The following is a 20,843-nucleotide window of genomic DNA, read 5'->3' on the forward strand; positions in this document are numbered from 1 at the left end:
AGCCCTTTCAATGCTGTCATTGTGCATTGTTGAAATCTGCCAAAGGACCGGAACAGAGAGCGAGAACAAAAAGCTGATTTTATCACCAAAACGCCACATGCTAGCGTTTTGCGCTTTTCACTTCTGAATTCTACCTGCAGTGACAGCAAATTCAAACTTCATGCCTAGAGAATAACTAATTGGCGGAACGAGGGAAATCCAATTGTGTATCGGCTTAAGAGGATGTGAATGCTTACGGTCTTATATTAGATACAACTCTGTGTGTGTGTGTCTGTGATGGTGGTCCATAGGGGTGATATTTCCCCTCTGCTTTCCTTTGACGTCTCTGATTGAACATGATTAGATCAAAACCTTGGACATGTTTTTCACTGGCCTGCTTCTCTTCCATACCTAACCTTTATACATGCTATTAACCCTGTAATACAATGGGGCCAATGAGTGACTTGAGATTTGATGAAGAGCGAGAGAGAGCGAGGCGGGGGGGCTCACCAGAGCTCTGGCACTTCATTCTGAGTCAGCCTGAGCCAACAGAGGCCATGCCAACAGTATGATTGAGGCCAGGACTGCCTTTAATATTAGGATAGGAACAGGAAGAGAAGGGGCTCTGGCATGGGGCTTCTGACTATTAACAAACTGGGTAGTCTATAATTAAACCATGATATATCACAGCAAACACACACACCACATCCTCAAACGGCATAAATTGTGCCACACTTAACTTCGTTTCAAGAGCGGTCCTTGAGCGCTGGCTAGAAGTGATTTGAGTTTAAGTGATTTTATTTTTTCTGGAGGAGGAGAGATTCATGGCCGTGTTGAAACCCACGTCAGAGCAAAAACAAGACCAATGTGATTCAAAACGCATAAATTCAACTGCAGAGCGTTTTTTCTTCCACTTTGCAGATTGGGTGGATAAATATTGACTGAAGTGGACAAGGAGGAGGTTCATGTGACATTACAAGCTGAAAACAGCTGAGCTTTTCTACTGATTTCTAGAACGACAGCATCTTGAGGACCTGAGTCCCTGGGAACGACATCGCTTACAATGTGCATCACATTCAAAGACGGTCTGATGTGAACCCGTAGAACGACAAAAAAACAAGACGGGAAAATGTTAGGGTACATCTAAAAGATGGCAGAGGAAGGCAGGTACAGTGGGGAGAACAAGTATTTGATACACTGCCGATTTTGCAGGTTTTCCTACTTACAAAGCATGTAGAGGTCTGTAATGTTTATCATAGGTACACTTCAACTGTGAGAGACGGAATCTAAAACAAAAATCCAGAAAATCACATTGTATGATTTTTAAGTAATTAATTTGCATTTTATTGCATGACGTAAGTATTTGATACATCAGAAAAGCAGAACTTAATATTTGGTACAGAAACCTTTGTTTGCAATTACAGAGATCATACGTTTCCTGTAGGTCTTGACCAGGTTTGCACACACTGCAGCAGGGATTTTGGCCCACTCCTCCATACAGACCTTCTCCAGATCCTTCAGGTTTCGGGGCTGTCGCTGGGCAATACGGACTTTCAGCTCCCTCCAAAGATTTTCTATTGGTTTCAGGTCTGGAGACTTGCTAGGCCACTCCAGGACCTTGAGATGCTTCTTTCGGAGCCACTCCTTAGTTGCCCTGGCTTTGTGTTTCGGGTCGTTGTCATGCTGGAAGACCCAGCCACGACCCATCTTCAATGCTCTTACTGAGGAAAGGAGGTTGTTGGCCAAGATCTCTCGATACATGGCCCCATCCATCCTCCCCTCAATACGGTGCAGTCGTCCTGTCCCCTTTGCAGAAAAGCATCCCCAAAGAATGATGTTTCCACCTCCATGCTTCACGGTTGGGATGGTGTTCTTGGGGTGGTACTCATCCTCCTTCTTCCTCCAAACACGGCGAGTGGAGTTTAGACCAAAAAGCTCTATTTTTGTCTCATCAGACCACATGACCTTCTCCCATTCCTCCTCTGGATCATCCAGATTGTCATTGGCAAACTTCAGACGGGCCTGGACATGCGCTGGCTTGAGCAGGGGGACCTTGCGTGCGCTGCAGGATTTTAATCCATGACGGCGTAGTGTGTTACTAATGGTTTTCTTTGAGACTGTGGTCCCAGCTCTCTTCAGGTCATTGACCAGGTCCTGCCGTGTAGTTCTGGGCTGATCCCTCACCTTCCTCATGATCATTGATGCCCCACGAGGTGAGATCTTGCATGGAGCCCCAGACCGAGGGGTGATTGACCGTCATCTTGAACTTCTTCCATTTTCTAATAATTGCGCAAACAGTTGTTGCCTTCTCACCAAGCTGCTTGCCTATTGTCCTGTAGCCCATCCCAGCCTTGTGCAGGTCTACAATGTTATCCCTGATGTCCTTACACAGCTCTCTGGTCTTGGCCATTGTGGAGAGGTTGGAGTCTGTTTGATTGAGTGTGTGGACAGGTGTCTTTTATACAGGTAACGAGTTCAAACAGGTGCAGTTAATACAGGTAATGAGTGGAGAACAGGAGGGCTTCTTAAAGAAAAACTAACAGGTCTGTGAGAGCTGGAATTCTTACTGGTTGGTAGGTGATCAAATACTTATGTCATGCAATAAAATGCATATTATTTACTTAAAAACCATACAATGTGATTTTCTGGATTTTAGTTTTAGATTCCGTCTCTCATAGTTGAAGTGTACCTATGATAAAAATTACAGACCTCTACATGCTTTGTAAGTAGGAAAACCTGCAAAATCGGCAGTGTATCAAATACTTGTTCTCCCCACTGTAGGTAGATACTCACTGATATGGGGCGCTGGCAGGATGTGGGCAGCTCTCACAGGTCCGTGGCGCACAGAGAAAAGCTCCTTGGCCTCCCCACCCAGCTACAACAGAGAGGGGAAAAGAGAGTAGAGCAAGTTCAACAACAATGTAACAACAAGTAAATGTAACAAGTCAAAAGTACGTCACCAGTGAAAAAAGTCAAACGATTTGAGCCCATTTTACAGTGGCTGCTCAGCATTCTCTCTCCGTCCTTCTGACATAAATGCATACAATGAACGCTCAGTCTAAGACCACTCACATTTACTCTGATCTATTTTAAATAAAGGAAAGGAAATTTAACAAATGTATTTTTCTACAACGATAAAAAGCCTTTAAATGGTGTGTAAAAGAGGACATTGTTGTTTTACTGTGGACGCGGTGTAGTTCCGTCAAAGACACTTGACCAAGCGAACACCAGCTGAACAGAGGGAATAGAGCTAGGCAGGGGGGCAAGCCCGCCTATACAATGCTAGGGGAAACACTTGATATAAAACGGTTAACAGTTTGCCATAGTCAGCAGGGTTGGAGTTGTTCTTTCTGATGATAATAAACTCCATGCATTCGGTGGGATGACCACTAGTTAAGAGAGTTAATGTCTTTATTACGAGGCTGCTCCGATACTCAATCCGGCCATACTTCCAATTAAGCCTCAGCGTCCTGAGGCGCCAAGTCACCTCCACATAACTACAGTACTGATAAAATGATCAATGCTACACAACCACAAACTTACAGCTCCGGTTTGGATGGAGGTTAAGGAGCTAAGAAGTCGGCGGCAGGGCAAAGTAAAAAAACTACGTGGGGGCCCCTGGCCGAAACAAAAAGAGAGATATGTTCACACTGTAAGAAAAATATCTATTCCAACTGCGTGGAAAGGGGCTTGTCGAGGAGGAAGGGGGCCCGAGAGGGAGATGGGGGGGGCACTAAAGGGAGTGGAGGAGGGGCTGGTGGTTGAAGTGCCAGCCAAACCGCAGAGTAAAAGCTACCAACAAAGGTCCCCAAAGCATTCCGATGCAAACGAGCGGCCTACTCTTTCTGTGACTGAGCCAACGGGACAGAGCGGGATGCGGTGTCGCCTGGCTGGCAAGACCAACCGTCTGATAACCAGTCAGCTCAGCTGATGGCTTTCAAAAGCGCTATGATGATTGATGCCAAAAATACTTTTAAAAACGCTTTGAACAGAACTGAGATCAAACACAGGCTACATACAGTAACTAAAGTAAAGAATAACAGGTTAGCAGCTGGATAGTGTTCAGGAAATAGTGTTCCCACATTGACGTTTTGAACATGTCCGCCACACCTGTTGTTCACCCAGTGTGTACTGTATAGCCCTATAGCCCCTGTCATTCTGAGAAGCTACAGTATCTATAGCTGGAGGTCACCAATATATCTGAGGTTATTGTAGGTTGCTTCCTGTCTTTACTGTTGTGTCAGATGCAATGAGAACTGTTAATGGAATTAAAGTGGTAGCTGTGTCCCTGCTCTAGGCTCCGGAGATACAAGGTTATCCCCTGCATTAGGCCCCAGAGAGAGGCTTGGATATGGGGCTTGGATAGTCAGGTCAGAACCCTTGCCTGGTCTGTGGTGGCTCTGACACGTGTAATGGCGCATTGTTTTAAGCTCTAAACCCCACTTTTGTGATTTTTTGTGTTAAATTACAGTGAAACGTGCATTATCACATTACTATCGCCCTAATCCGCGTGTTTTAAGTAGATAAGCACATCCAAGGATGAACGCTCTTTTGCGCAATTAGTAGCCTCTTTTCAAAGTGGCGGATCGGGCCATAGTTTTTATTAAAAGTGCAGCTCGGCCCAGTGGCAGTGAACAGATTAAACTAGAGTATCATGAACCACTAGCAGGTTAAAGGAGCACAGAGAGAGGGAATAACTGGGACTATGGTGGGAGGATGGAGAATGGAGGACGGAGGATGGGTGGGATTCCTATGGCAAATGGAGTTGGAGAATAATGGAATTTGCCGGATTGTGTGTGGTGGGGGGAGGTAAGGATAATGATAATGCGGCGGGCATTGTGCATTACCCCACAGCTCATCCTTGCCTTACATGGCTGTGTGACAAGACAGCCAGTCAGGCAGGCATCAACAACATCCATCTCTGCTTTCTGCCATTACATTAGCTGCCTGTCTGCTTCTTCTTGTGTGTGTGTGTTTTTTTGTTGATTATTATCATTTAGATTTTTTTCCATTTGTGGGTCTGGGTGGGATGTTTTTTGTGGACACCCTTGTGTTGTACACTGTGTTCTAATCTCTGTATTACCCCTCAGTTGTGACTCACAATATCTGGGCCATATTAACAAGTGACCACAGACCGACAGACATGCATTCAGACAGACAGGACACACTGCAAGGGCATATTGGTGGTGGATGAATATGATCAGTGAATGATGAATAACTTTAAACAAAATGAAGTGCTTTTGGGAATCCTAAAATAACAGCTTATCAATTTTAGTTTCCATCACGAGGGACACAGCGCACGCAAAATGGGACACACACATAACATTTAGTACTAAGGATACAAGCGGGGACCGTTTTCACTGTTGAGCTACAAATAAGATGAAGACAGGCTGAAATTGTCCCTATCTGGGACTTTCCTTTATTAATAACAGCGCCCACACAGACACCTCTCTTCAAAGCTGGTCATTTCCCCCAACACCTCTTCAGTCCAACAATTTGCCCATGGTAGTCTGGGCCTTATCTGTCTGGGGCTGGGCGGGCGACACCTATCCAGTCAAAGATCCCCTCTGTCTGAGGGGACAGTAATGCACAACATGCAGGGACGGTTGATATGCACATACACACTCCCTCTGTCGGGCCGTCTGATGAGGAGTGTGTGTGTGTGTGTGTGTGTGTGTGTGTCTCTCAATGCAGTCAGTGCCATTACAGAGGGTGTCGGCTCAGCGACTGTCACAAACACTTCACAGCCACTCAGGGTTCGAGACCAAGGCGCTTTCATCACCTACTATGGACCCAGTGTTAAAACACGTCCTGGAAACATGTCAAAACCACAGAAAAACTACAAGAGGGGAAAGAGCGTGAGATAAAGAGCAACACCGGAACACTATCGAGTGTATCGCCCAGTTGGGGTCAATTCCAATTCCACTCCTTGGTCGACTGGTATTGAAATGGAACTATACTGTACCCAACTGGGGATGGTACTAGAATACTGTATATGATGTGCAGCTGCACATCTGTAGCTGGCTGGCTATGGCCCTTCTCACCTCGTTTATTCTGGGTGGTACTGTGTAGGCTGGCTAGTGTAGCACATCTGTAGATAGCTGCCTATACTCCCTCTCCTCTCCTCTTTAATTCCCAGAAGAGGTGCGCTAACAACAAAGACGTTGTTCATAGCCACATCACACCAGTGTGTGTGTGTGTGTGTGTGTGTGTGTCAGACAGCCTCCCGTGTCAGTGTGTGGAGGGAAAGAGTGTGTCGTTTCTCTGGTGGCCTGTGGATGTTTAGAAAGGACTGATTAAGGACTTAGTCTGTTTAGATCTCACAGGATGTATGTTAAGTTTGCATGATTCTGTGACAGCTTGCACGTGAAACCTGATAGTCCTAAATAGAGGCCTTTGCAGAGTTTCGGGATATTTGTTAAGTTGTAGAGCTGACAAAATCCTCTAATGATTTTCCAAGAGAATTTCTCATGTATTATTTTCCGATATTCCTGGAAACGACTTTACCGTGGTTGAAAAAATGGTTGTGTCAAAAGAACAGATCTTTCAAATAGCCTATACATTTCCACCTTGTAGGGCTTTGATATTAAACTCTAAAGAATACAAATATGTTTTGTTTTTTAAACAGCAGGAAAAATGTTAATGCCATTTCCACTATTACCTTTCTCCATAAGTGGTTTCTTACTTTATTTCAATCCATATTCATCCTCATAAATATTTGACCCTGGGATGATATAGGTCACATCAACACAAACCACCTTATAAGAATATCAAAAGTCCTCCATCTTGTTGGCTAAGTCTAGTTTTCAGCACTTTTATTTCCATGACTGATAAAAACTTTTGATGTCTCTCTCTTGTCCCTCTGCAGCAGACATATGGTGAGCAATATGTTTGGAACATCGAATTGCAATAAAATCACAGTATTGAATATATATAAGTAAGTATTGTGATAATATCGTATCGTGAGGTCCCTGGCAATTCCCAGCCCTAGTGCACAGTAGGTGCTATGGTTCCTGTAATTATGGGACCTGGAGAGAGTAGTGTCTTGTGTGACTGACCACCCTGCTCATCAAATGTAAACAGCTGTATATTTCAAATTAAATATTTAAAAACACCCACAACACAAAGATCTGTATTTCATATGTTAACACCCACAACACAGATCCTAGAGAGACTGTTGGTGCAGAAGTTGTCAGGAGCGTTTTAAGGAGAAAATAGCTATTAACACCATGGTCTATCCTGACATCTAGTGGGGGATAAAGAGTACTGCAACTGATATACAATAATGTCTCTGTGGTGTCTGTTGTTGTTCAACATCTTTCTATTCAAATGTATTTATAAAGCCATTTTTACATCAGCAGATGTCACAAAGTGCTTATACAGAAACCCAGCCTAAAACCCCAAACAGCAAGCTTCAGTTGCAGTGATGCAACCAGTCAGGACTAACCTGTGCCCCCGCACATTGACTCTGTACCGGTACCCCCTGTATATAGCTTCCCTACTGTTATTTTATTTTACTGCTGCTCTATAATCATTTGTTATTTTTATTTTTTACTTAGCTATTCCTTTACTTAACACTTATTTTTCTTAAAACTCCATTGTTGGTTAAGGGCTTGTAAGTACGCATTTCACCGTAAGGTCTCCACCTGTTGTATTCGGCGCATGTGGCAAATAAAATTGATTTGATTCAACACCAACAACAGCACAGTAACAACATAAACACTGGTTGTGTTACAGGTGGTCTTTACTCACGGATATGCTCCAGATCTGCATCCCGTCGGCATAGCCAATCATGAGGCAGAGGGGAGGGTCACTGCTGCCACTGTGCATCTCTAGGAACTCAGGGGAGCGGGACGTATCTGATGGACACACAGGAAAACACAAAAGGGAAGGTATACATTTATATTCAGTCAACTCTGTAGACTGATTCAAACTTATTTTAATTTCAATTAATTTGCCGAATTGACTTTCAAAATAGAACTGCCTGACATTGATATTTACTATATTATGGTAAAATCAGTGAAGAAAGGGGGGGGGGGGGTTATAATCAGTCAGTGTATAATCAGTCTATACAATACATTTGACTGCTGTGTTTGTTGCTGCTATCTAAAATGATTCATCCTTGTCCAAACATGACAATATTTCTTTGTCGATTTCAAAAATATTTTGGACTAAACTGTTTCACTTTGTAGAAGAATGTTTGGGGTTTAAGTGTTCCAGCTCATTCTTTTGAATAAATATTCAACTCTAGCTACTTTGAATGTGTGTGAACTCTAGCCGCTTTTAATGCATTTGAACCATTCCTTCCGTATGGAACAATTTGCTTTACATTGAGCGTGCAAAGAAGCAGGGCTGGAACAGTGAAGCTCTAAATTGAACGCCAAACAGAAGTCCTCTTCAAAGGTTAGCGTAAATAACATTAAAGTGGTAGAATGTTTTATAAACACAGCCAATGATGCCGTGTCTAATCAACACAGCTGCTGTCAGATTGAGGGAGAGATCTGGCGCGTACACACACGTACTACATCAGACCTGTCACTCAAAGTCCTTACATGAAATGAACCATCAAATGGTTCGCAAACAACGCCTGCCAAAGGAACTATTCATGTGTCACATTTAAACGGTTTCTTCCCAGGAAATATAACAAGAGGCCACTTATCAGCATATTTGATTAAACTCCAAATATTCTAGAACCTGTTTATATATGGTTTAATCGAATCTGTGGATTTAAAATACCAGATAATGAGGCAAATTGTCACTTGTTATCAAAATGTGTGTGCCCCCCAAGGTTGAACACAACACAGTCGAGGGGGGAAGCTTTGAAACTGTTCTTAGACTTACCATTGATGTCAGCTTTCTCAAATCTGACCCAAACTATTTTCTCTTTTTCATCAGTTGGCGGGGCACCAGTGTATGCCTTGAATTTGGACAAAAGACAAGTAGGAGACGAGGACAAAAATGTATCAGATGAAATGATTACTGCAGTCTGTTCATGTCAGACTTTATTAGGATCATTTGTGATTCAGTTAATACTATACTTCAACTCTCTCTACCATATAAAAATACCATTTACAGCCTGAGTAAACTACTCAATCTGAATAAGGGTAACGTAAATGTAATACAAATGTCTGTTACTGTAGAAAAGACGACAATCAATGGAAACAGTATTACCTGAGGGACCACATCTTGGAGGAAGGTCACAACACTCTCCATATACGACTGCTCACTGTAATAACACAAGAGCATTACCTTGCTGAACAGTGCCTTCGGAAAGTATTCAGACAGACAGACCCTTTTGACTTTTTCCACAGTTACGTTACAGCCTTATTCTAAAAATGGAGTAAATAAATAAAAATCCTCATCAATCTACACACAATACCCCATAATGACAAAGCGAAAACAGGTTTAGACCTTTTTGCAAATGTATAAACAATAAAACACAGAAACACCTTTTTTACATAAGAATTCAGACCCTTTGCTATGAGACTCAAAATTGAGCTCAGGTGCATCCTGTTTCCATTGATCATCCTTGAGATGTTTCTACAAATTGATTGGAGTCCACCTGTGGTAAGTTCAATTGATTGGACATGATTTGGAAAGGCACACACCTGTCTATATAAGGTCCCACAGTTGGCAGTGCATGTCAGAGCAAAAACCAAGCCATGAGGTCGAAGGAATTGTCCGTAGAGCTCCGAGACAGGATTGTGTCGAAGCACAGATCTGGGGAAGGGTACCAAAACATTTCTGCAGCATTGAAGGTTCCCAAGAACACAGTGGCCATCATTTTTAAATGAAAGAAGTTTGGAACCACCAAGACTCTTCCTAGAGCTGGCTGTTGGGCCAAACTGAGCAATCGGGGGAGAAGGGCCTTGATCAGGGAGGTGACCAAGAACCCAATGGTCACTCTGACAGAGCTCTAGAGTTCCTCTGTGGAGATGGGAGAACCTTCAAAAAGGACAACCATGTCTGCAGCACTCCACCAAAATCAGGCCTTTATGGTAGAGTGGCCAGACGGAAGCCACTCCTCAGTAAAAGGCACATTACAGCCCGCTTGGAGTTTGCCAAAAGGCACCTAAGGACTCTCAGACCATGAGAAACAATATTCTCTGCTCTGATGAAACCAAGATTGAACTATTTGGCCTGAATGCCAAGCGTCATGTCTGGAGGAAATCTGGCACCATCCCTACGGTGAAGCATGGTGGTGACAGCATCATGCTGTGGGGATGTTTTTCAGCAGCAGGGACTGGGAGACTAGTCAGGATCGAGGCAAAGATGAACAGAGCAAAGTACATAGAGATCCTTGATGACAACTGGCTCCAGAGTGCTCAGGACCTCAGACTGGGGCGAAGGTTCACCTTCCAACAGGACAATGACCCTAAGCACACAGCCATGGTAACGCAGTAGTGGCTTCAGGACAAGTCTCTGAATGTCCTTGAGTGGCCCAGCCAGAGCCCGGACTTGAACCCGATCTAACATCTCTGGAGAGACCTAAAAATAGCTGTGCAGCAATGCTCCCCATCCAACCTGACAGAGCTTGAGGATCTGCAGAGAAGAATGGGAGAAACTCCCCAAATACAGGTGTGCCAAGGTTGTAGCGTCATACCCAAGAAGACTTGAGGCTGTAATCGCTGCCAAAGGTGCTTCAACAAAGTATGGAATAAAGGGTCTGAATACTTATGTAAATGTGATATTTCAATTTTTTTTTTTTTAGAGATTTACAAACATGTCTAAAAACCTGTATATGCGTTATCATTATGGGGTATTTTGTGTAGATTGATGGGGGAAAAAACTATTTAATACATTTTAGAATAAGGCTGTAAGGTAACAAAATGTGGAAAAAGTCAAGGGGTCTGAATACTTTCCGAATGCACTGTCCCTATGACTATAATGTTTGTAGTGTATGCATAGGTATAAGTATTGTCTTTGCACTTAATTCAGCTAAATTGGTTGTAGATAACACTTTCTGTTATGTAATCTCTACCTCAAAGTGGCCACGGAAATATATTGATCCATAGCGCTGAAGCATATGTCTGAAACCAATGGTCAATAACAACCATCATGTGATTATCTGTTAGGCAATGTCATGTCTTTGCAAGGGGAAACTTGTATTAGTAGGCAGCCCTGACCCCTCAGATGGAATAGATGGAACCCTATTATTGCGTGTGTGTCCTTACGTGGCAGCTTGTGCTCGCACCACAACCCCTCCAGCACAGCGGCTTGGTCTGCGCGGGGAGTCTGATGCCATTTTGTCTCCAAGTCTTTATCCTACAGAGGAAAGAACATGACCATTAAAAAATCCGTTAATAGCTGGGTTTCATTTATGTCTATTTCCATAAAGGTCGAGACCAGTAGACTTCCATATAGGGCGTAGAATGGTCATGAAAGGTCTAGAACAGACTCCTACCACTTTTGGTTGTACTAATAGAACATTTTGTACTACAAAATGTAGGCCTACCGGTACCCCTGATAGTCAACACAGTAAACCACGCCCCGCCCCATCAAACCTGCCTAATATAACCATGATTAGGGACAAATCATACAACACATTACATTCAATAACTAGGATGTAGGTCTGTTTTTTATTTTCAATACGTTTCCTGTATCACATATCAATATGAGCTTGATTACCTTTGCTACATAAAATTATCTAAAAGTTGGGTATGGGGTAAGTTGAGCAGCAGGACAGGGTAAGTTAAGACGCCTACACATTTCTGTACTGAATGAAATATTACCACTACCTCTTTAAAACCATGTCGATTTTTATTTCCCAAACACATTCAACACAATCGCTTTTTGTCTTATTTTTAAGCATCTTTTAACACAGGCTTAACACCTAACAAGCACTGTACTTTTTAAAAACACTTTAAACATAGGCCAGGCCCTGTTGTTACCTCATATTCCAGTGATAATGCCTTGCATTACGCCTGGGAAGAAACACTTCAATTTGTTCAACTTGCCATTGGCTCAACTTACCCCAAGGCAAACATTTGCAATCTATTAGCCCACACAGCTACAAGGATGCACTTTCATGTTTTAGGACCTCATTCTGAAGCTTATAGAGACCCCAATTGATGTATAGAACAATCTTAAAATGATCTACTTTGGTTTAGATACAAGCATTATGTGCCAGTAACCGAAAGGTCGCTGGTTCTAATCCCCGAGCCGACTAGGTGAAAAATCTGTCGATGTGCCCTTGAGCAAGGCACTTAACCCTAATTGCTCCTGTAAGTCGCTCTGGATAAGAGCGTCTGCTAAATGACAAAATAAAATAAAAATAAAAAATGAAACCTCTAACAATAAATTAATTTGATGAAAATCTTTTCTTTTTTTTAACCTAACTTACTTACCACTTTTTCCAAGTGGTTTCTTCCTTCACAGACTCCATGAAATGATGACCTCTTCCTAAATATGTAGTCAAACTATACATTTTGTGTATGGTTTCCTAGAAGAGTGGCTCAACTTCCCCCTTTGGCTCAACTTACTCCACTCTCCCATAGTAGCTAACATACTAGCTAGAGCCATCTTACAGTTTGTTTTTTTATAAGTTACCCTACAAATGAATCTAGAAACTTTGGTTAAAGTAACTAACAAATAATGAGCTGGTACACGAACTACTGTTAGCCTTGCCAAGGATTCCAACATTTGCTTACACTGACAGCTAACTGGCTAGCTAGCTACTACTGTATCTAGCTCAAGTTGGTTCCTCCAGCTAGCTAGCCAGCCTCAAATCACAAACTGAAGACGACTTAGTTAGCTAACAAGATAAATACCTGCTGATATGAAAACATTGTTTGATAAATGTAGCTAGCTAGCTAATGTCAAGAACTAGAGTCAACAGAGTCCTATTATTTCTGTGACAGCAGCTAGCTAACCACCACCAGACAACTTATTTGATCAAACACCAGTAGCTACACCTATTTATTAAATATAATTCGCGAAGTTTAACCAATTAATTGATATGGTATTCAATACGTACCCAGTGTGTTGTTTTCTAGCTGGCTTGTTTAGTTAAACGAATCTCCTTAGCAAATGCCACAAAACAGTGGGAAAGCCGTGGAAGTGTTAAAGAGACCAATGGCAGCATCCCTGTGCGTTCACCAAGCCAATCAGTATACGACAAAGGCGGGTGTTGTAGGTCCTCGGTCAATCAGAGTGAATAATAATACCCTGTTTTGTCCCAATCTAAGTTTGAGGAATCTCGCAGGTTATTTTTGGGGTATGATAATGAAATGGTTATATTTAATCAACAGCTACATTTTATTAGCCTGAGTCACAACAACAGACAATAATGATCCTGTCGTGAACGTGATCATCATGACACAAAGCCCGATTTCGAACCATACAAACTTGTTTGTTTACATCGAGTTCTCGCGTGATATTGCTTCGCATGTGTTGCTGAGGCAATTTCAGCGAGAACTCTGGGACCAGTTGCATAAAACAGATTTAATTTCCCCCTCATCTTTTACTTAAACGTTTTCTTAAATGTAAGCAAAGATTGTGGATATACTGACAAGAGACATGTCTCTCCGCCCTAACAATGGGAGTCGTTGTCCATAAAGCGGCACAGCGGGCTGGCTAGCCCCCGGCTATCCTTTCTTTGGATTGGTGGATCTTTCTCATTATTGTAATCCATTTTTGAATATTCGATAAGAGTTGTTGACGTCAACCGCCTGTATTTAATGGAGAGAGACGCTATGCCTCATTTCATGAATATGCATAGCCATCTCGAGACAACTCTGATATAAAGTGTTTTTTCTCAAAGTTGCTGAGATGTCGCGTGTCCTACTTACATCAGTACATTCGTAACAACTTAAGCATTATGAAACGTCTGTCAGATCAAATAAATATCAAGTAGCAAATAATCCATTCATTTTTTGTTGTTGACCAAATTCGACACTCTCCATACAAAACACCTTGCTTGGTGGGCGAAACAACGGAAAAACGGAGGGAGACAGATTTCACCCCCAGTTGGGCATCTCTCTTCCTCTCTTTTTATTTATTTATTTATTTCACCTTTATTTAACCAGGTAAGCCAGTTGAGAACAAGTTCTCATTTACAACTGCGACCTGGCCAAGATAAAGCAAAGCAGTGCGATAAAAACAACACAGAGTTACATATGGGGTAAAAAAACATAAAGTCAAAAATACAACAGAAAATATATATACAGTGTGTGCAAATGTAGCAAGTTATGGAGGTAAGGCAATAAATAGGCTATAGTGCAAAATAATTACAATAGTATTAACACTGGAATGCTAGATGTGCAAGAGATTATGTGCAAATAGAGATACTGGGGTGCAAAAGAGCAACATAAATAACAATATAGGGATGAGGTAGTTGGGTGGGCTAATTTCAGATGGGCTGTGTACAGCTGCAGTGATCGGTAAGGTGCTCTGACAACTGATGCTTAAAGTTAGTGAGGGAGATAAGAGTCTCCAGCTTCAGAGATTTTTGCAATTCGTTCCAGTCATTGGCAGCAGAGAACTGGAAGGAATGGCGGCCAAAGGAGGTGTTGGCTTTGGGAATGACCAGTGAGATATACCTGCTGGAGCGCAGACTACGGGTGGGTGCTGCTATGGTGACCAATGAGCTAAGATAAGGCGGGGATTTGCCTAGCAGTGATTTATAGATGGCCTGGAGCCAGTGGGTTTGACGACGAACATGTAGTGAGGACCAGCCAACAAGAGCGTACAGGTCACAGTGGTGGGTAGCGTATGGGGCTTTGGAGACAAAACGGATGGCACTGTGATAGACTACATCCAATTTGCTGAGTAGAGTGTTGGAGGCTATTTTGTAAATGACATCGCCGAAGTCAAGGATCGGTAGGATAGTCAGTTTTACGAGGGCATGTTTGGCAGCATGAGTGAAGGAGGCTTTGTTGCGAAATAGGAAGCCGATTCTAGATTTAACTTTGGATTGGAGATTATTTATGTGAGTCTGGAAGGAGAGTTTACAGTCTAACCAGACACCTAGGTATTTGTAGTTGTCCACATACTCTAGGTCAGACCTGTCAAGAGTGGTGATTCTAGTCGGGTGGGCGGGTGCCAGCAGCGTTCGATTGAAAAGCATGCATTTAGTTTTACTAGTGTTTAAGAGCAGTTGGAGGCTACTGAAGGAGTGTTGTATGGCATTGAAGCTCGTTTGGAGGTTTGTTAACACAGTGTCCAATGAAGGGCCAGATGTATACAAAATGGTGTCGTCTGCGTAGAGGTGGATCTGAGCGTCACCAGCAGCAAGAGCGACATCATTGATATACACGGAGAAAAGTGTCGGCCCAAGAATTGAACCCTGTGGCACCCCCATAGAGACTGCCATAGGTCCAGACAACAGGCCCTCCGATTTGACACACTGAACTCTATCTGAGAAGTAGTTGGTGAACCAGGCGAGGCAGTCATTTGAGAAACCAAGGCTATTTAGTCTGCCAACAAGAATGCGGTGGTTGACAGAGTCGAAAGCCTTGGCCAGGTCGATGAAGACGGCTGCACAGTACTGTCTATTATCAATCGCGGTTATAATATCGTTTAGGACCTTGAGCGTGGCTGAGGTGCACCCATGACCAGCTCGGAAACCGGATTGCATAGCGGAGAAGGTACGGTGGTATTCGAAATGGTCGGTGATCTGTTTGTTAACTTGGCTTTCAAATACTTTCGAAAGGCAGGGCAGGATGGATATAGGTCTGTAGCAGTTTGGATCTAGAGTGTCACCCCCTTTGAAGAGGGGGATGACCGCGGCAGCTTTCCAATCTCTGGGGATCTCAGACTTTATGAAAGAGAGGTTGAACAGACTAGTAATAGGGGTTGCGACAATTTCGGCGGCTAGTTTTAGAAAGAAAGGGTCCAGATTGTCTAGCCCAGCTGATTTGTAGGGGTCCAGATTTTGCAGCTCTTTCAAAACGTCAGCTGTCTGAATTTGTGTGAAGGAGAAGCGGGGGGGGGCATGGGCAAGTTTCAGCGGAGGGTGCAGAGTTGGTGGCCGGGGTAGTGGTAGCCAGATGGAAAGCATGGCCAGCTGTAGCAAAATGCTTGTTGAAATTCTCGATTATTGTAGATTTATCGGTAGTGATAGTGTTTCCTAGCCTCAGTGCAGTGGGCAACTGGGAGGAAGTGCTCTTATTCTCCATGGACTTTACAGTGTCCCAAAACTTTTTGGAGTTAGTGCTACAGGATGCAAATTTCTGTTTGAAAAAGTTTGCCTTTGCTTTCCTGACTGCTTGTGTATATTGGTTCCTAACTTCCCTGAAAAGTTTCATATTGCGGGGGCTATTTGATGCTAATGCAGTACGCCACAGGATGTTTTTGTGCTGGTCAAGGGCAGTCAAGTCTGAGGAGAACCAGGGGCTATATCTGTTCTTAGTTCTGTATTTTTTGAATGGGGCATGTTTATTTAAGATTGAGAGGAAATTACTTTTAAGGAACAACCAGGCATCCTCTACTGACGGAATGAGATCTATATCCATCCAGGATACCTGGGCCAGGTCAATTAGGAAGGCCTGCTCGCTAAAGTGTTTTAGGGAGCGTTTGACAGTGATGAGGGGTGGTCGTTTGACCGCGGACCCGTTACGGACGCAGGCAATAAGGCAGTGATCGCTGAGATCCTGGTTGAAGACAGCTGAGGTGTATTTAGAAGGTATGTTAGTCAGGATGATATCTATGAGGGTACCCATGTTTACGGATTTAGGATTGTACCTGGTAGGTTCGTTGATAATTTGCGTGAGGTTGAGGGCATCTAGTTTGGATTGTAGGATGGCCGGGGTGTAAAGCATATCCCAATTTAGGTCACCAAGCAGTACGAACTCTGAGGATAAATGGGGGGCAATCAATTCACATATGGTGTCCAGGGCACATCTGGGGGCTGAGGGGGGTCTGTAGCAAGCGGCAACAGTGAGAGACTTATTTCTGGAAAGGTGGATTTTTAGAAGTAGAAGCTCAAACTGTTTGGGCACAGACCTGGATAGTATGATAGAGCTCTGCAGGCTATCTCTACAGTAGATTGCAACTCCACCCCCCTTTGGCAGTTCTATCTAGACGGAAAATGTTATAGTTGGGGATGGACATTTCAGAATTTATGGTGGCCTTCCTGAGCCAGGATTCAGACACTGCTAGAACATCAGGGTTGGCGGAGTGTGCTAACGCAGTGAATAACTCAAACTTAGGAAGTAGACTTCTGATGTTTACGTGCAAGAAACCAAGACTTTTGCGATTACAGAAGTCAGCAAATGATAGCGCCTGGGGAGTAGGAGTGATACTGAGGGCTGCAGGGCCTGGGTTAGCCTCTACATCACCAGAGGAACAGAGGAGGACTAGAATAAGGATACGGCTAAAGGCTTTAAGAACTGGTCTTCTAGTGCGTTGGGTACATAGAATAAAGGGGGGCAGATTTCGGGTGTTGTAGAAAAGATTCAGGGCATTATGTACAGACAAGGATATGGAAGGATATGAGTAAAGTGGGGGTAAACCTAAGCGTTGGGTAACAATGAAAGAGATAGTATCACTAGAGGCACCAATTGAGTCGGTCTCTGCGTGTATGGGGGTGGGACAAAGGAGCTATCTAAGGCAGGTTTAGCTGGGCTGGGGGATCTACAGTGAAATAGTACAATTAGAAATAACCGAAACAACAATAAGCTAACCATGTTTGGGCTGAGGCTAAACATAAACAGGATGTAGTACCGTAAAAAGGAACAGTCCAGCAGACATCAGCTGTATAGCTGAGTTATCATAAGGTCCGGTGAACAGCAATAGGATAGTTCGGAGGCTGCTAAAGCACTAGCAGGTAAGAGGCCACGACTAGCGTGTGCTAGCGGGCCGGGGCTAGCAGATGGAATCTTCGTGGTCGACGTCGTCGTAACCACATCAGACGATTTCGTCGGCAGACCAGTCGTGTAGGATCGGCGGGGCTCCGTGTCAACACTAGGTGGTCCCGTCCGGTTGACAGAGAGGTAGATAGCCGGGAGATGGGCCTAGCTCAGGATGATTAGCCAGACCACAGCGTCCATTTAGTTGAAGCTAGCTGGTAGCGATGAATCCGGAGTTAAAGGTCCAGTGATTCAGTGATTCCGGCAGAAAAACGGATATGTTCTGGGTCGATAACGCGCTGTGCAGACTGGCCGAATATCCGGTGATTAATATCCAGTGATTAAATAAATCCCGCAGAAAAAAAATCCAATGTTCTGGGTGAAATACCGCTAACTGTGGCTAATAGCAAGTAGCTAGTTAGCTGGCTAGCTAGTTTCAACTGGAGATTCTAGATAAAAGGTAAGTCAATAATAGAATCCGTTCCACATTGAGTGAGGCGGGTTGCAGGAAAGTATATTTTGTAGAAGGATGAAAAGTCTGATAGGGAAATATGCAAAATATACAAAAAAACAGGGTATTTACAGGCTATTTACAGACACACGACAAAAACAGAACTGCACTACTTCGCCATCTTGGAGAGTTGCACAAAACATTTTAAGGCGAATTTTCACCTTAAATTAAGTAAAAAAGTTAAGGGTGGTCCCTTATGTGCATCATTCAGTATGGATATCAATGTAAACCACAGGAGGTTGGTGGCACCTTAATTGGGGAGGACTGGCTCGTGGTAATGGCTGGAGCAGAATCAGTGGAATTGTATCAAATACATGGTTTCCATGTATTTTAATGACATTCCATTTGCTCTGTTCCAGCCATTATTATGAGCCGTCCTCCCCTCAGCAGTCTCCACTGATGGAAACAGCATTTGTGGAGGAGAATGTTGCTTTCTGCACTGGTTTCAAAAGGAAAACATCCACCAGCTAGCTAGGTAGCTGCTACTTAGCTAAACAATGGAAGGTGCACAATCCATGGCTACAAAGCTAGCTGGTTAGTTAGCTACCTACTTAAGCAATAAGGCCCAAGGGGGTGTGGTATATGGCCAATATACCACAGCTAAGGGCTGTTCTTATGTATGACGCAACGCGGCGTGCCTGGATACAGCCCTTAGCCGTGGTATATTGGCCATATACCACAAACCCCAGAGGTGCCTTTTTGCTATTATAAACGGGTTACCAACGTAATTAGAGCAGTAAAAATAAATGTTTTGTCATACCTGTGCTATGCGGTCTGATATTCCACAGCTGTCAGCCAATCAGCATTCAGGGCTCGAACCACCCAGTTTATAATCTTTAACAATGACTGTATATATGAAAAGTTAGCTTGACGTGGTAGAAAGTAATAGAAACAAGTTGAGAAAAGGTAACTAAAATAAACATGTTTTTTATCTTCTGAATCAAATAGTTTCTCCTGTCTTGAATGTAGAAGTTCTATTTTGCGATCTCCCAAAATAAATTAACTCTCTTTGACGAGACATGCAGTCAGTGGGCCCTTTCGAGCAGATCACTTTGTCAAGACATTGACTAACGTTTGTCACTGCCTTTCAAAGTGTGTTGCATTATGGTTATAGAAATTGTCCGACTTGCCACAATGTCGACCGCATGACCTTTACATTTTACATTTACATTTACGTCATTTAGCAGACGCTCTTATCCAGAGCGACTTACAAATTGGTGCATTCACCTTATAATTACAACAACCATGTGATCAAAGGTCATGAACTTTTGACTGCATTCGACAGAACATTTCTGCAGTTGCTCCTCGAAGTCGGAACCAAAAGCATTGTTGGAGACAATCTTCTGTTTTTTTCGAAGCAAAAGGTACTACATGCTCATAAATGGTTGATGTATTATCAATGCATGCTTACTCTTTTGTGTGGATGACTATTTAGAGCTTAAATACATCTTTATCCTTACATCCTTACAATCTAATTACATAGGCCTATATGTGATCAAAATGTCTAACATAGATACATGAAATATTCTACTTGCGACAATATAGCTAATGTATTTATCTAGATGTTACTTTAATGTTGTGTCCCATGGTATAGCCTACAATTTGTCTTGTCTGTAATATTGTTGTCACCAAACAAATAAAAATGTGTTGATCGTCTATTAAGTGTGAATAAAAATCTGGCTGTAGTGATGCTGACATGCAATCAATTACCATACAGAATCTTTGTGGACTCCATTTAATCACATCTGTTACAATTCCATGTTGCACAATCACAAAATAATAATGAGGAAGGTACAAGGGCATGAAGTAATAGCAAACAACAGAGCATATCCCATATGCTGCAAAGAAAACACCTGTATGTACTCATTCTAGTACCCTATGCATTCACTACCTGGTTATATTTGGAGAAAAAACATAACAAAAATACAAAACAAGTCTTGTGACTGTTAGAAAGAACTTGGGCTGGTATCTAATTTCCTTATCATCAGGATATTCATTCCTTGGACCATGTTGATCATGTTCAGCTTTGTGTTGGAGAAGTGGTATTTCGATTCCATTTACTTCATCGGCAATAACAAAGGTGAATGCCATGTCTGCCATTGTCATGTTTCCTAGAAACAGCAGAAGTTGTCTGACTTGCTGTCGGTGCATATGTACCCAATTACATCTACATTCGGCTAATTTCACCTTACCACTCAAATGCGCCCAGTGAATCAGGTCGTCTCCATGCCAACCATATATTATTTCTGGAGTACATGCCTTCAAACTACCTTAAACCCTTAAATGATGCCCCTATCTAAGGAAATGTTTGAGGGACTCTATGCAACACCCTTAAACAATTCCCTTAGGTAAGGTACAATTATTCCTTAAGGTAAACCTTTAAGGGAAACACTTAAAGATGCACTTAGCAGAAATCGCTCTGCCATTTCCTGGTTGCTAAAATTCGAATAGTTTGCCTAATTTCAGTTTATGTGACAAAACAAGCAAGTATAGTGTAGAGAATCATTGTACCATCTAAACTGCTGTGAAATATAATTTTCCATAACCAGAAATATTGTATTTTC

The 20,843-nt window shown here is 42.8% G+C and overlaps 1 protein-coding gene across 6 annotated transcripts in view; it reads right to left on the reverse strand.

Moving 5' to 3' along the window:
* Positions 1-13,298, reverse strand: part of LOC121566650 (BCAS3 microtubule associated cell migration factor-like) — a 268,998-nt gene extending 255,700 nt beyond the window's left edge. For 2 of the 6 annotated variants that reach the window (XM_045213788.1, XM_045213787.1), the window contains exons 1-6: positions 12,956-13,296; positions 11,154-11,244; positions 9,151-9,205; positions 8,821-8,896; positions 7,732-7,838; positions 2,773-2,854 (exon numbers count right to left, since the gene is read on the reverse strand). In XM_045213788.1, coding sequence (XP_045069723.1) covers positions 2,773-2,854; positions 7,732-7,838; positions 8,821-8,896; positions 9,151-9,205; positions 11,154-11,224 — 391 coding nt within the window. In that variant the 5' untranslated portion in view covers positions 11,225-11,244; positions 12,956-13,296. Of the gene's footprint in view, positions 1-2,772; positions 2,855-7,731; positions 7,839-8,820; positions 8,897-9,150; positions 9,206-11,153; positions 11,245-12,955 lie in introns of all 6 variants that reach the window. The other 4 variants (XM_045213789.1, XM_045213790.1, XM_041876611.2 and 1 more) reach the window with 3 other exon arrangements.
* Between the last annotated feature and the right edge of the window lie 7,545 nt (positions 13,299-20,843).

Source organism: Coregonus clupeaformis, chromosome 5, assembly GCF_020615455.1.
Source record: "Coregonus clupeaformis isolate EN_2021a chromosome 5, ASM2061545v1, whole genome shotgun sequence".
Lineage (NCBI taxonomy): Eukaryota > Metazoa > Chordata > Actinopteri > Salmoniformes > Salmonidae > Coregonus > Coregonus clupeaformis.